This window comes from Hypomesus nipponensis, chromosome 18 (assembly GCF_054491055.1).
Source record: "Hypomesus nipponensis isolate SF chromosome 18, ASM5449105v1, whole genome shotgun sequence".
Taxonomy (NCBI): domain Eukaryota; kingdom Metazoa; phylum Chordata; class Actinopteri; order Osmeriformes; family Osmeridae; genus Hypomesus; species Hypomesus nipponensis.
The window spans coordinates 20,530,181-20,544,333 of NC_140378.1; the positions used below are offsets into that span (position 1 = coordinate 20,530,181).

Sequence of the window (14,153 nt, forward strand, 5' to 3'; positions counted from 1 at the left end):
GTAGAACCTGCTAGTAATCAATTATAGTCAGAGATTTAGTTATTAAGCTCTCAATACAGTTTGTGGGATGGGGGTAATGCTCTTATGTAAACCAACAACAACAAATAAATGCATACTCTGAGAATATTTATCTTCCCGTTTGGGTGTGGCTGTCTCACACAAACAACAGATTTATCACTCTCTGTGACTATTGTTCGGTTAACAACAATTAGCCTATCCTACGGCGTTGTTGGAAATACCTTTTGGCTCCAAATTATCGACATAAACAAACACCGAAAATAATTAAAAAACGATTATAAATGCACACTGCAATTCAATATGGGAAGTTCAACAATTAACGGTATCAAACAGGCCTCAGCAGTAATGGCAATCACTGGAGGGTTATTTATCTAACATCATAACACCCCTATCCACCCGAGACTGGTTATGTCGGTAATTGTCGCTAGGGGAGATGATATCAGCGGTGCAGTTGCTGACGGTTTTAAATGGATGATGGAGAGATGCTATTTCTGCCCGCGGTCTGAGTACCGAGTTCGGCAGAGACACTCAATTTGAGAGCTGATCAGGTACAGATTGAAATTTTGCACGCTCCCGGACGAGAGACTACTGTGAGCGAAAGATGGCGACAGCAGAAAGTTAGAGAAAGTGAATTCATACAGATAAAGTTAGTGAGAGTTTGTGTGTGAGAGTGAATGTGTGATTGTTGGTGTGTGTGAGGGTGTGTCTGTGTCAGAGAATGTGTGTTTGTGCATGCAAGAGAGAAAGTGATGAATGTGTGCGTGTCAGAGAAAGAGATCAAGGGTGTGTGTAAGACAGAGAGAGATTACTGACCCAGACAGAGTATGGATTCCCATCTTCTCTGTCTGGAGGCAGTGTTTGTGTTTTGAAGCATCTTTGTGGTGTACTGTCTGAGCATGTGTGTATTCTTGTCACAAAGCAGGAGTCTACGCGTGTGTGTGGTCTTCTCATAAAGCCAAAGTGTGTGGGTGTGTGACTGCCTACACCAGTCACTGTCATTACACCTGCAAACAAGCCAGCACTGCTAGTGTCCTTATAACCTTGAGATACCCAGCTCGTCAGCTTGCACAGACAGACATAGTGTCTGCCTATCTATCTCTGTCTGTCTGTCTGTCTATCTATCTATCTGTCTGTCTGTCTGTCTGTCTGTCTGTCTGTCTGTCTGTCTGTCTGTCTGTCTGTCTGTCTGTCTGTCTGTCTGTCTGTCTGTCTGTCTGTCTGTCTGGCTGTCTGGCTGTCTATCTATCTATCTCTGTCTGTCTGTCTGTCTGTCTGTCTGTCTGTCTGTCTGTCTGTCTGTCTGTCTGTATGTATGTATGTATGTATGTATGTATGTATGTATGTATGTATGTATGTATGTATGTATGTCATACACTCACTCACACATGCACACTCCGTCATGCACACACACGTGCTCACAAATACAGACTTACTCACAGGACCCAGATATGTTGGAGCACAAATGTAATCAGGAAATACTTTGCTCTGATTTGACAAATTTGGGGGTCAACAAACACTCACACACACACTCCCTCTCTGTTACACACACACACTCTCTCTCTGTTACACACACACACACACTCTCTTACACACACACACACACACACACTCTCTCTCTGTTACACACACACACACTCTCTTACACACACACACACACACTCCCTCTCTGTTACACACACACACACACACTCTCTTACACGCACACACACTCTCTCTCTCACACACACACACACACACACACTCTCTCTCTCACACACACACCTCATCAGTGTGTTCCCACAGCTCCAATCCCATCCAATCATCCCAGAATGTCTGGAAGTTGTTCTGTCAACTCGTCGTGATGATGCAACAATGTGTCTGATTGGGACGTTTTACTTCCTGGTTGGAGGTGCCAACACCCAATCAGAACTCTGGAGGGGCGTTGTCGGCATGGTGGACAGGCATGCTCACTGACTGTGCTGAGCAATCACTGCCTCTCACTCCCTCTAAACAAGTTAAGCTGTGGGGAAGTGAGTGTGTATGTGAGACAGAGAGAGAGAGAGAGAGAGAGAGAGAGAGAGAGAGAGAGAGAGAGAGAGACAGAGAGAGAGAGAGAGAGAGAGAGAGAGAGAGAGAGAGAGAGAGAGAGAGAGAGAGAGAGAGAGGAGGGAGAGGGAGAGGGAGAGAGAGAGAGAGAGAGAGAGAGAGAGAGAGAGAGAGAGAGAGAGAGAGAGAGAGAGAGAGAGAGAGAGAGAGAGAGAGAGAGAGAGAGAGAGAGAGAGAGAAGATAGTCATTGCTTACCTTCCTGACAGGAAGCAATATTCTTTGGTATTATTTCCTTGTTATTGTTTCCGGCTGGAGGTCAGAGGTTGTTGATTCTGGAGCCACTTCCTCCTTCACAACCTTCCAACTTCCTGTTAGAACCATCATGAAAACGACCTCAGATCTGGGTCACAGACCTCCATCACTCATGTGGATTTGTTCAGTAATCAAGATTCATTATGTGCCTCCCAGTCAGTATGGGGCAGATCCACATGGTAACCTTGCAGTGGTTGACACAAATCACCCAAGTATTTAAGGAATTTCAACAGTTGTAGGAGATGACAGGTGTGTGTGTGTGTGTGTGTGTGTGTGTGTGTGTGTGTGTGTGTGTGTGTGTGTGTGTGTGGTGGGGAGGGGGCTTCACTCAACTCCACTTCAGTCGGTTTACACTGCAACCCATTGGGAAAAATGATATAAATCCTAACAATCGGTCAATGATCAATCATTTTAACAGTAACCCTAGTGATGCTTCATTGCATAGACAGTAGCCTATCATTTAAGCAATCCAGCAGTAAAAAAAAAAAAAGCATTTATAGAACATGTAGGCTATTAGAATCAAATTTGTGGCTTAAACCGCCGTGCTCATGCTACGTTATAAAACGCTGCACTCTAGTGGTAAACAGTGTGAATGGCATTGGATACATGTGGATCGCAGTCAGTCTGTTCCTGAAGGAGCGGGTTAGGTACTGAAGGCACTCAATTATTTTTCAGTAGCGCGTTGATAATTTTCAGTTGATAATTGTTTCTGCGTGGTATGAATTTCACGCACGCACGCACGCACGCACGGACACACACACATACAGCAGTACGCTGTACTCATATAGACTATTCAATCCAGACAAAATATCTCGTTCTCAGGCCAGCATCCAGGTGCTCGTGAACATGGTAGAACCGACTGCCTGACAGACGGATGTTGGACCGTGATGTTGAATCCGAATAAAAAGGCCAAACGTTTAACATCTTTAAGGAAATCATACTAAAAAAATCCCCTATTACTCTCAGTAATTACCTTGATCATCATTTTACAATTATCATCATCATCATCATAAAAGTCGTCTAGGAGGGGGCATTTGTTTGAGAAACCCCTTTCTAAGCACGCACGACGTGAGCGCGCCCTGTCTGTCATCTCCAGCGGCAACTCGGCATCCTACGCGAGCGCGCGAGGGAAACCACGGAGAGAAAGACACGGAGGCGGACGAAGGAGGAGAGGCGAGGGCGAGAGGGGCGCGAGACACACGGCGAAAACGATGGTGGAGTCTCAGAGGCGGGGGTTGTCTGATTGAGGACTTGACATTTTTTACTTTTAAAATTATATTTATTGTGTCAAGATAAGAAGACGGTCTACAACAGAGCTACTGCAATCAAGACACACGGGAACGGATGCTACACGTTAACGGAATCAGCCTACACCACCGCTGGCGCTAGGCAACATGGCATGAAAACTGAAGCTCGAGGAGGAGAAAAGAGAACAACGTTTAAGCAGAGCAATGTTCCAGAGCTTCTTGTAAGGCACTAGACAATCATCTTATGGATGGCTGGATTTATTCACTTCATGTCTAAAAGGGGAAAGAAGCGGTTTGGGTGTTAGACAACCATGTTAAACCGCTGGATTTTAATTATTCATCGACGGTTGGTTATTATTTTCGTCAAAGAGACACTGTAGCATCGCCATTAACTACAACAATGTGTGGCCTTGTGGAGTCATATACATGTTTACAGATGCTCCCAACGAACGCGATAAGAATGCTTGCTGAACCACATTAGTGGACATTGGACCCATTCTGAAAAGGCCTACCTGAAACCTGAATTCTGAAAACAGATTGGGCTACAACAAGACAGTGTTTGGCAACACGGTTAGAGAACGGTAGTCAGTAGAAAACACGACACGGTGGGAAAGCGTCTGAGACGCCGGGGTAAACGAAAGGAACATTCCGCGTGACAGGAGAAAATGCTGCCCTCGCAAGAAGCCTCCAAGATTTACCATGACAACTACATGCGGAACTCGCGCGCCATCGGCGTCCTATGGGCCATCTTCACCATCTGTTTCGCCATCGTCAACGTAGTGGTCTTCATCGAACCGTACTGGATCGGTGACAGCGTCAACACGCCGCAGGCCGGTTACTTCGGCCTCTTCCGGCACTGCGTTGGTAGCGGCTCGCCCAACCGGGAGCTCACTTGCCAGGGGAGCTTTGCCGATTTCAGCTCGATCCCCTCCGGTGCCTTCAAGACGGCGTCGGTATTCGTGCTGCTGTCCATGGTCCTGACGCTGGGGTGCATCGCCTGCATGGCATTGTTCTTCTTCTGCAACACCGCCACTGTCTACAAGACCTGCGCGTGGATGCAGCTGCTCTGTGGTAGGTGCACAAGAGGGTGGGCCAGACGGCAGAGATGGGTGTGATGTTACAATCGAGGCAGGCAGGATGTAGGCCAGGCTGGTGGTCAGACAGGCAGACAGACAGACAGACAGACAGACAGGCAGACAGGCAGGCAGGCAGGCAGGCAGGCAGGCAGGCAGGCAGGCAGGCAGGCAGGCAGGCAGGCAGGCAGGCAGGCAGGCAGGCAGGCAGGCAGGCATAAAGACAGACAGACAGACAGACAGGCAGACATGCGGGACGGACAGACAGGTTTACAAGCAGGTTTCCTGGTGCAGACAGGTATCCATACAGACAGGCAGGGTTTGAATTACAGGGGCGTCTTGACCCCCCTAATTAAGACTTGGACCCCCCCCAAAAGAGATCAAAACAACAGGTTGGGGGGGGGGGTCGATACATTTATATATCGTTCTTACTTGTAATTGTAAATGTCCTGGAGAAGTTGACCCCCCCCCGATTGTCATTGTATAATTCACACTCTGCAGACAGGTGCACAGACAGGTGTCCAATTCAGACAGACAGATGTCCCATTCAGACAGACAGATGTCCCACTCAGACAGACAGATGTCCCATTCAGACAGACAGGTAGATAAATAGACAGGTATCCATGCAGATAGACAGTCAGACATACAGGTGTTCAGTCAGACAGACAGGTGTTCAGTCACACTGGCCTGTGTATAGGTGTACAGGTGAACACTCTTACAGGATTGGCCGGGGGCCCGACGCTCTCCCCCACGCAGGAAGTGGTCGTGTAATCAACTGCTCCAGGCAAGAAGTGGTCGTGTAATCAGCTGCTTCAGGCTGGTGCGGGCAGCGCTGGCACATGGCAGGGCAGAGCATGCCAGGGTTAGCAGGGGGCAGACGGCAGGACTCGGCACTGAGCAGTGTCTCTCTCTGTGTGTGTGTGTGTCTCTGTGTGTCTGTCTGTGTGTATCTCCTCTGTCTTTTGTCTCTTCAACCCTGGAGGAGTGAAGGGGTTTGGAGAAAGGGATATGGGAGGAGAGAGAGAGGGAAGGAGGGAGAGAGAGAGATGGAAGGAGGGAGAGAAATGGAAGGAGGGAGGGAGGTGTGTATTAGTAGTCAAGCATGTCACATTGGCTAGTAATACCACAATAGTATTTGACCTCTGTTGGTTAACTACAGGATATTAGCAGAGATAGACAGGACTCTCCCCCCCTCTCTCTCTCTCTTTCTCTCTCTCTCTCTCTCCCTCCCCTCCCCCTCTCTCTCCCTCCCCTCCCCCTCTCTCTCCCTCCCCTCCCCCCTCTCTCTCCCCCCCCCCTCTCTCTCCCCCCCCTCCTCTCTCTCCCTCCCCCTCTCTCCTTACCTCTCTCTCTCCCTCCCCCCTCTCTCCTCAGTTGTGTGTCTGACAGGCTCCAGCAGTATGGTTATATAACAGGAGATACTTGTTCATTATGATGATCTCATTACTCTGCATTCCTTCTGCCTGAGTCTCCTATCCCTCCATTCTGTTATCCATCCCCATCTCCCATCCCTCTATCCTTTCACACTTCCATCCATATCTTCACCATTTAATCCCCCCCAATACTTCTACCTCTTTATCCCTCCCTCCCCCCCTCCATCCATCCGCCGCCCCCCCCCCTTCCACCCAGTGTGTGGATGTTAACATGCTGTTAACGAGTCTATCTGTTCTCTCTGCTTTGTTCTTCTAGGTATGGAGGGAGAGGGAGGCAGGGAGAGGGAGGCAGAGAGAGGGGGTGGGAGACGGAGGGAGAAAGAGAGAGGGGTTGGGAGAGAGAGGGGTTGGGAGAGAGGGGTTGGGAGAGAGAGGGGTTGGAAGAGAGAGGGGTTGGGAGAGAGGGGGGTTGGGAGAGAGGGGGGTTGGGAGAGAGAGGGGTTGGGAGAGAGGGGGGTTGGGAGAGAGAGGGGTTGGGAGAGAGAGGGGTTGGGAGAGAGAGGGGTTGGGAGAGAGAGGGGTTGGGAGAGAGGGGGGTTGGGAGAGAGGGGGGTTGGGAGAGAGGGGGGTTGGGAGAGAGAGGGGTTGGGAGAGAGGGGGGTTGGGAGAGAGAGGGGTTGGGAGAGAGAGGGGTTGGGAGAGAGAGGGGTTAGGAGAGAGGGGGTGGGAGAAAGAGAGAGGGAGGGGAAGAGATAGTGTGACAGAGGTTTTATTTGGGAGAAGACAGTGAATGCATGAACTTGTGTGTGTGTGTGTTTGTGAGCGTGTGTGTGTAAGTGCTGTCACGTGTACAGGAAGTGTTTTGCCTGCAGTGTGCAGCAGCCAGACGGAACAGGTGCAGCAGTGGTGGAGTTATTAATAGTACAGGAGAATGTATCCTCAGGGAGTTCCCTCTCTCTCTCTCCCCATCACTCTCTCTCTCTCTCTCTCCCCATCACTCACTCTCTCTCTCCCCATCACTCACTCTCTTTCCTTCTCTCTCTCTCTCCATCCTTCACTTTCTCTCTTCCTCTCTTCTTCCTCTCTTCTCCCTCCCCTCTCCCTCTCCGTCTCCCTCCCCTCTCCTCTCCCTCTCCCTCTCCCTCTCCCTCCCCTCTCCGTCTCCCTCTCCCTCCCCTCTCCTCTCCTCTCCCTCTCCCTCTCCCTCTCCCTCCCCTCTCCCTCTCCCTCTCCCTCTCCCTCTCCCTCTCCCTCTCCCTCTCCCTGTCCCTCCCCTCTCCCTCTCCCTCTCACTCACCATCCTTCTTTCTTTCTCCCACTCCTTTATCCGTTTCTTTCTTTCTCTGCCCCCATTTTACAGCAGGGTTACAGTTCTTACAGCGTGTATCCCCAGGGAGTCCCCTCCCCCTTCTCTGTCTCTAGCTCTGCTTCTCTCTCTATCTGTCTCCTCTCACCCCCCCTCTATCTCCCCTCCCCCCACCCTGTCTTCCACAACCTTCTCTCTCTTCCTCTTGGTCTTTATTTCTGTCCTCTCCTCTGTCCTCCCTCTGTCCTCCCTCCTTCTCTGTACTCTCCCTCCACCCCCTCGCTGTCTCTCTTGCACTCTCTCTCTGCCAGGGTTTCCCAGCCTAATGTAACATGTTTTAATGATCTGTCCTAATAAATAATTCCAAAGTCATGGAGGCTCGAGCTAAAAATAAATTACAGCCTGAATAATGCAGTCCTTTCTTTTTGACCCTTAGCATTGTGTGCTGTGTGTGTGTGTTTGTGTGCGTACATATGTGTGTGTGTGTATTTACATGTGTGTGTGTGTGTGTGTGTGTGTGTGTATGTACATGTGTGTGTGAGCTGTGTGAAGAAAGAGAGAAAGAATGTGAGTGAGAGAGCAAACATCTAGCCCCAGGTTGTGTAGTGCCCTAGTAAAGTCCAGCCCCCGCCCCGGTCCCGGCCCCAGCCCTCTCCCCAGCCCCAGCCCCAGCCCCAGCCCTCTCCCCAGCCCCAGCCCCAGCCCTCTCCCCAGCCCCAGCCCTCTCCCCAGCCCCAGCCCTCTCCCCAGCCCCAGCCCTCTCCCCAACCCCAGCCCCAGCCCTCTCCCCAGCCCCAGCCCCAGCCCTCTCCCCAGCCCCAGCCCTCTCCCCAGCCCCAGCCCCAGCCCTCTCCCCAGCCCCAGCCCCTGCCCTCTCCCCAGCCCCAGCCCTCTCCCCAACTAATCAAAACAGGAATTATAAGGATATTCTCTTTCTCTGTAGTAAGATGTTTCCGTCTCTCTCCCAGCTTGTCTCTCTAGCTCTATCTAGCTCTCTCTCTATCTCTCTACCTATGTCTCTCTACTTCACTCTCTTTCTACCTTTCCAACTCTGTCTCCCTCTCAATCCGTTTCTTTAGCTTACACTCTTTATTTCTCTGTATCCATCTCTTTCCATCTTGCTCCCTCGATCTGTCTGTCTGTCTCCCAGATCATCTCCTGAGCTCTTTGAAGTTCTCTCCAGAAACAGATCCCATCTCCAGCAGGGGAGGGAAACGGACGACAACTTCAAAGTGTTTCTTCTTCTTCTTCTCAGAGAACGCAAATATTTTTAGACAGCTGGTTGTGAAACTGTGTGTGTGGGAGGGGGGAGGCTGACAGGGGGTGTGTGGATGAGAAGAGGAGGCAAGGGGGATGTGGGGAAGGGTGAGGAGAGGGGGTGAGGGTGAGGAGAGGGGTGAGAGGTGGTTAGAGACCAAAGTGCATAGATCGGCACCATCTTGTTTTGTCAATTTTTCCACTAGAGAAAGCCTTCACTGTTCAACACATCCTGTTGTAGATCAACATAGAGGACATGACCATCTGAGCGTAGCTAACATCCCTGCTCTCCAGACATGTTAGTCACTAACACACAGTCATGTGACCAATATGCTGCACTGAGCTTCACCGTGGCTGAAAAAAGATACAACACGGCTAACCTTCTCCATCACCCCTCTCTCTCTCTCTCTCTCTCTCTCTCTCTCTCTCTCTCTCTCTCTCTCTCTCTCTCTCTCTCTCTCTCTCTCTCTCTCTCTCTCTCTCTCTCTCTCTCTCTCTCTCTCTCTCTCTCTCTCTCTCTCTCTCTCTCTCTCTCTCCCCTCTCTCTTTCTCTCTCCCTCTCTCTCCCTCTCTCTCTCTCTCTCTCTCTCTCTCTCTCTCTCTCTCTCTCTCTCTCTCTCTCTCTCTCTCTCTCTCTCTCTCTCTCTCTCTCTCTCTCTCTCTCTCTCTCTCTCTCTCTCTCTCTCTCTCTCTCTCTCTCTCTCATTATATCCTGGTTGTAGATTTCCTGCCCCATTTCATTCAGAGCTCAGTGTATAACATTGTATATTTGTATCTCCTCTCCTCTCCTCCCCCCCCCCCCCCTCCCCTCCCCTCCCCCAGCGGTGTGCCTGGTGCTGGGCTGTGTGATCTTCCCAGACGGCTGGGACGCGGAGGTGGTGAGGGACCTGTGTGGGGAGCTGACAGGCCGGTACAGCCTGGGCGCCTGCTCCGTGCGCTGGGCCTACATCCTGGCCATCATGGGCATCCTGGACGCCCTCATCCTCTCCTTCCTGGCCTTCGTCCTGGGGAACAGGCAGAACCAGGACCTCTACCTGGACCACCTACAGAACAGCAAAGGTATGGGGAGGTGGATGGTGGTGGGTGGGGGGAAGGAGGGAGGAAGAGGGGAGGGCTCAGGGTGGCTGAGCGGTTAGGGAATCGGGCTATTAATCAGAAGGTTGCCAGTTTGATTCCCGGCCATGCCAAATTACGTTGTGTCCTTGGGCAAGGCACTTCACCCTACTTGTCTCGGGGGAATGTCCCTGTACTTACTGTAAGTCGCTCGGGATAAGAGCGTTTGCTAAATGACTAAATGTAAATTTAAATGAGAGGGAGGGAGGGAAATATAAAGAGTAGAAAAGGAAAAAAAATAAGCGACAAAGAGGGGAGGATGAGGGATACTATTCAGTTCTGGATTTAACAGCCTCCTATTTTTATAAAACATTGTTCAAGGCAAGATCACCTTAAATTAAAACATTATACAACCTACCAGGCAGCTCTCAAGTTATATGTTGAAAATATTAAACATGTGAATTGTGAGTTAGTTGTTCTTACACCAATTTGTGGACTATGTTCTTGCAGATTTCACTGTCTCCAGGGTAAGTTTTCTGGGAATTTAACTTTGTGGTGATTGTGAAGGTGTACTATGAATTCTGGTGTCATGTGATGTTGCGATGTAATGTGTTGTGCTAAAGTGTTCCCCGTGATGGTGTGTGTTGTAAACAGTTTTGTGTGTATTGTAAAGTGTTGTGGGAATGTGCATTACGTGTAAAATCATTGCGGACACTCCTCTCCAGTAGACAGATTGTTGGCTGTTAGCTCGGCCAAAGAGTATAGAAGAACAATATAAGTTATTTGGCTAGGTTGAGAAAACGATTTCATCACAACGCGGAAGTTCGGATTTCATCGGCACAGCGGTAACTCGTCACGGCAACAGAACCGTACATTAGCTAAAAGCTAACGGTAGCTAACTGTCGCTTTTTAAAACAAACGACAGTAAAATAAAGTTATCACACAATTTGTTCTAAACATCTATTTAACCAGTGAATGACTACACAATGATAACCAACTATGTTCACATATTATGGCGCTCAACTTGACTCCACTCTTCTCGCTACTTCATTTTTCACCTCCTCACCTGCGCACAGTGACGCTGCAAGAAGCTGTCGTCTTCGACAACACACACCACTTTCACTGGATCCTTTCTGCAGCAACCACAGGAAGTTAAATATCCCTCATCAGTTGACAAAAGTGTTTCACTCGTCGACCTTAAATCAAGTAGTCCAGTAACAGTAGTCCCCCCCCCCAACCAATATAATACTAGCTTGGCCATTTAAAAATGGCGGGTTTGTGCAGGGTGCAGTGTCCTTGTCGAGATTATGTCTGACCAATCAGTAGTCTGTGTGTCCCTGTCGAGATTCTGTCTGACCAATCAGTAGTCTGCTGTATTTTCACGTTACGTGACGAAGTTCCAAGTACAGTAAAAAATCGTTTTATTGTGAACCAAATCCTCTAATACGACTCATGGAATGGAATGATCTAATCATCATAATCAACAAAAAAAAAATATATATATTTCTAATAATCAACATAAATATGTAAATACAAATATATCTAAACATTTAAATAATCTGAAGTCCAAACAGCAGTTACAGTTGCCTCCACTGTGTGTGTCTGCAGATTGAAATCCGGGACAGACGAGATCCCAGGTATGGACTCCAGCGCCTCCACTGAAGCTGCCTGCTGGAACTCCCTCTCTCCTCCCCTCCCCTCCTCTTCTCCTACCCTCCTCCCCTCCTCTCCTCCTCCCCTCCTCTCCTCTCCCCTTCTCTCCTCCTCTCTCCTCCCCTGCCCTCTTCCCCTCCTCTCCTCTCCCCTCCCCTCCTCTTCTCTCCTCCTCTCTCCTCCTCCCCTCCTCTCCCCTCCCCTCCTCTTCTCCTACCCTCCTCCCCTCCTCTCCTCCTCTCCTCTCCCCTTCTCTCCTCCTCTCTCCTCCTCCCCTCCTCTCCTCTCCCCTCCCCTCCTCTTCTCTCCTCCTCTCTCCTCCTCCCCTCCTCTCCCCTGCCCTCCTCTCCTCCTCCCCTCCTCCCCTACTTTCCTCCTTTCTCTCCTCTGTGATCATAATTGCAAGATCAGCTATATTTTGCAAATAAGGGTGTATGTGTGTATGTCTGGACTCAGTGTGTGAATTCAAATATCTGATTTTGACTCACTGTATAGTAAACACTAGTGTGTGTGTGTGTGTGTGTATGAGACCAGTGATGTTGCCCAGTACTCAGCAGTGAACAGCCCAGATCAGCTTTTCAGAACTGCACAGCTCTGGGACATTAAACACAGCTTACATCAATATTCAAACTCATGTAAATACCATCACTGTTGCAACCCCAGCTTGTGTAGTCCTAAACTTTTAAATATTTTCAAAACTTTTCTCACAGGATCTGTACAAACTTGTTGTTAAACTTGTATAGTGACAACTCCCAACCTCTCTCTGCCTTCTATCCAGGCACTAAAATAAGACCCTGGGATCTATCCAGTTCTTGTTACAAAAAGTAAAACCATTAGCCTTTCCCAAGCAGGAACAGTCTGCTAGGTCTCCAGTGTTGCTGTTCTCAGCTGGAAACAGCCCGGACAGGTAAAGATAGAGGAAGGTGAGGGGGGCCATTTCACGACACCAAGCAGTCGTTGTCAGGAACAACGCTTTACTGTAATGTGACTAGCCTTGCCAACGACTGACTGACTTTGACACCAGCCTGCGGTGAAGCTCTTCTTTGGTCTAGCGGTCGATGAGTGTGTTGGTGGGTTGATCCAGGGATGTAGTATAGTATGAAACTATACTGCCATACTGTCAGCGTGTGACCCCACCCTTTTATCAATGCTCAGTTCATAGACCAATTTTACAGAAGTCAATACTATACATTCTATAGTCATTGACTTCAGGAAATGACATAGGAAATGACACCGGAAGTTGTGGTGGGTGGATCCCATGCTTGCGTATGGTGTAGACCACACCTCTGTGACCCCCACCTGGACCCATCTGTTAGCCTGGAGCAGGTGCTGGTTCACTATTACTATTAGGAACCAGTACCACAACACCTGTTAGCATGGATACACACCCACACACACACACTTATACACCATATATATACACCACACACACTGATAGACACCCCACACACTCACAATACACCACATATACTTACCACACACACATGCCACTAAAACATATACACACACACACACACAATCCTGCCAGCTGTTAGTTTACTACCAAACACTCAGGAAAAAACTCTGCCCCAGAGCCTGGACACCTGGGCTGACGACAAATATATTTGAAATCCGCCTATTTAGAGTTTAATCCAAAATATCCAGTTTTATGATCCAGTACCTTGTTCAATTAACCTTTGAAATACTTCAGTTAAAGGTTTGGGTATGGAGTGATGAAAAAAAAACTGTTTTTGTTACACACCTGGGTCAAATACTGTTTCAAATGGGATTTGAACCCAAACCCTGCTGTTGGAGCACTGACACAGTGTGTGAAGGAGACTCACTCTCATCTAGGGGCAACACTCAGTCAATCACCGGGTCGAAGGACGATGAGACTGGCCTGAGAGTTCAAAGGTCAAAGATCAAAAGCCTAAGAACGTTGGCTCAAGTCATTCGGACCGGTAGGGGGCATTGGTCCTAAGATTTACTGAGTAGCTTTGTGGATTCTAGTGTTGGTCTAAATCAGCACGTACAGATTCAAGTGTTGGTCTAAATCAGCACGTACAGATTCAAGTGTTGGTCTAAATCAGCACGTACAGATTCAAGTGTTGGTCTAAATCAGCACGTGGAGATTCAAGTGTTGGTCTAAATCAGCACGTACAGATTCTAGTGTTGGTCTAAATCAGCACGTTGAGATTCAAGTGTTGGTCTAAATCAGCACGTAGAGATTCAAGTGTTGGTCTAAATCAGCACGTAGAGATTCAAGTGTTGGTCTAAATCAGCACGTACAGATTCTAGTGTTGGTCTAAATCAGCACGTAGAGATTCTAGTGTTGTTCTAAATCAGCATGTGGAGATTCAAGTGTTGGTCTAAATCAACATGTGGAGATTCAAGTGTTGGTCTAAATCAGCACGTAGAGATTCAAGTGTTGGTCTAAATCAGCATGTGGAGATTCGAGTGTTGGTCTAAATCAGCATGTGGAGATTTGTCGTCACGCCGACCTGAGGTGGGCCAAACATCCCTGTTGATACGAGAGGAAAACCAACCTGGGGAAAAGTCAGTTTGTATAAAGAAAGTGCTGTGTGTGTTGTTGTTCTCCATGTGTTGGTTCTCAGTTTGCTCATTGGTTCGTTTGTGTTCCGTCCCCGATTAAAGTGTTTATTATCATTATTGATTACTTTAAATGTATTGATTAGATCGGCAGATTTGATGAGTGAGAAAAATGTAAAAAAAAAAACTACTGATAACTGCTTCAGCTCAAGATATCGTCAGACATATTGATAAACTTGATTGACTGAACTCTCAGTTATTGATATATTATTGATCAAGTGAGAAGCAAGAGGAAGGGTCAAAGTT

General features: G+C 48.5%; 1 protein-coding gene and 1 long non-coding RNA gene across 7 annotated transcripts; one reads left to right on the top strand and one right to left on the bottom strand.

Annotated features, from left to right (window-relative positions):
• Positions 1-2,299: 2,299 nt before the first annotated feature.
• LOC146252645 (uncharacterized) lies at positions 2,300-10,961 on the bottom strand. Of its 6 annotated transcripts, none has more exons than XR_014731994.1 (7): positions 10,732-10,961; positions 9,867-9,902; positions 9,500-9,655; positions 8,440-8,668; positions 5,396-5,652; positions 4,302-4,669; positions 2,300-2,412 (listed from the first exon to the last, which is right to left on the bottom strand). It is a non-coding gene; the product is annotated as an uncharacterized LOC146252645 (long non-coding RNA). The 6 variants fall into 6 exon arrangements; XR_014731996.1 differs by lacking the exon at positions 2,300-2,412 and adding an exon at positions 10,360-10,405 and having other exon boundaries at positions 3,491-4,669; XR_014731992.1 differs by lacking the exon at positions 2,300-2,412 and having other exon boundaries at positions 3,491-4,669; positions 9,806-9,902.
• On the top strand, positions 4,269-11,327 carry LOC146252646 (LHFPL tetraspan subfamily member 4 protein-like). Its single transcript, XM_084679143.1, has 4 exons — positions 4,269-4,674; positions 9,435-9,671; positions 10,176-10,192; positions 11,274-11,327. Exons 1-4 carry the CDS (start codon positions 4,269-4,271, stop codon positions 11,325-11,327), a joined length of 714 nt encoding a protein of 237 aa, XP_084535269.1.
• Positions 11,328-14,153: the final 2,826 nt, after the last annotated feature.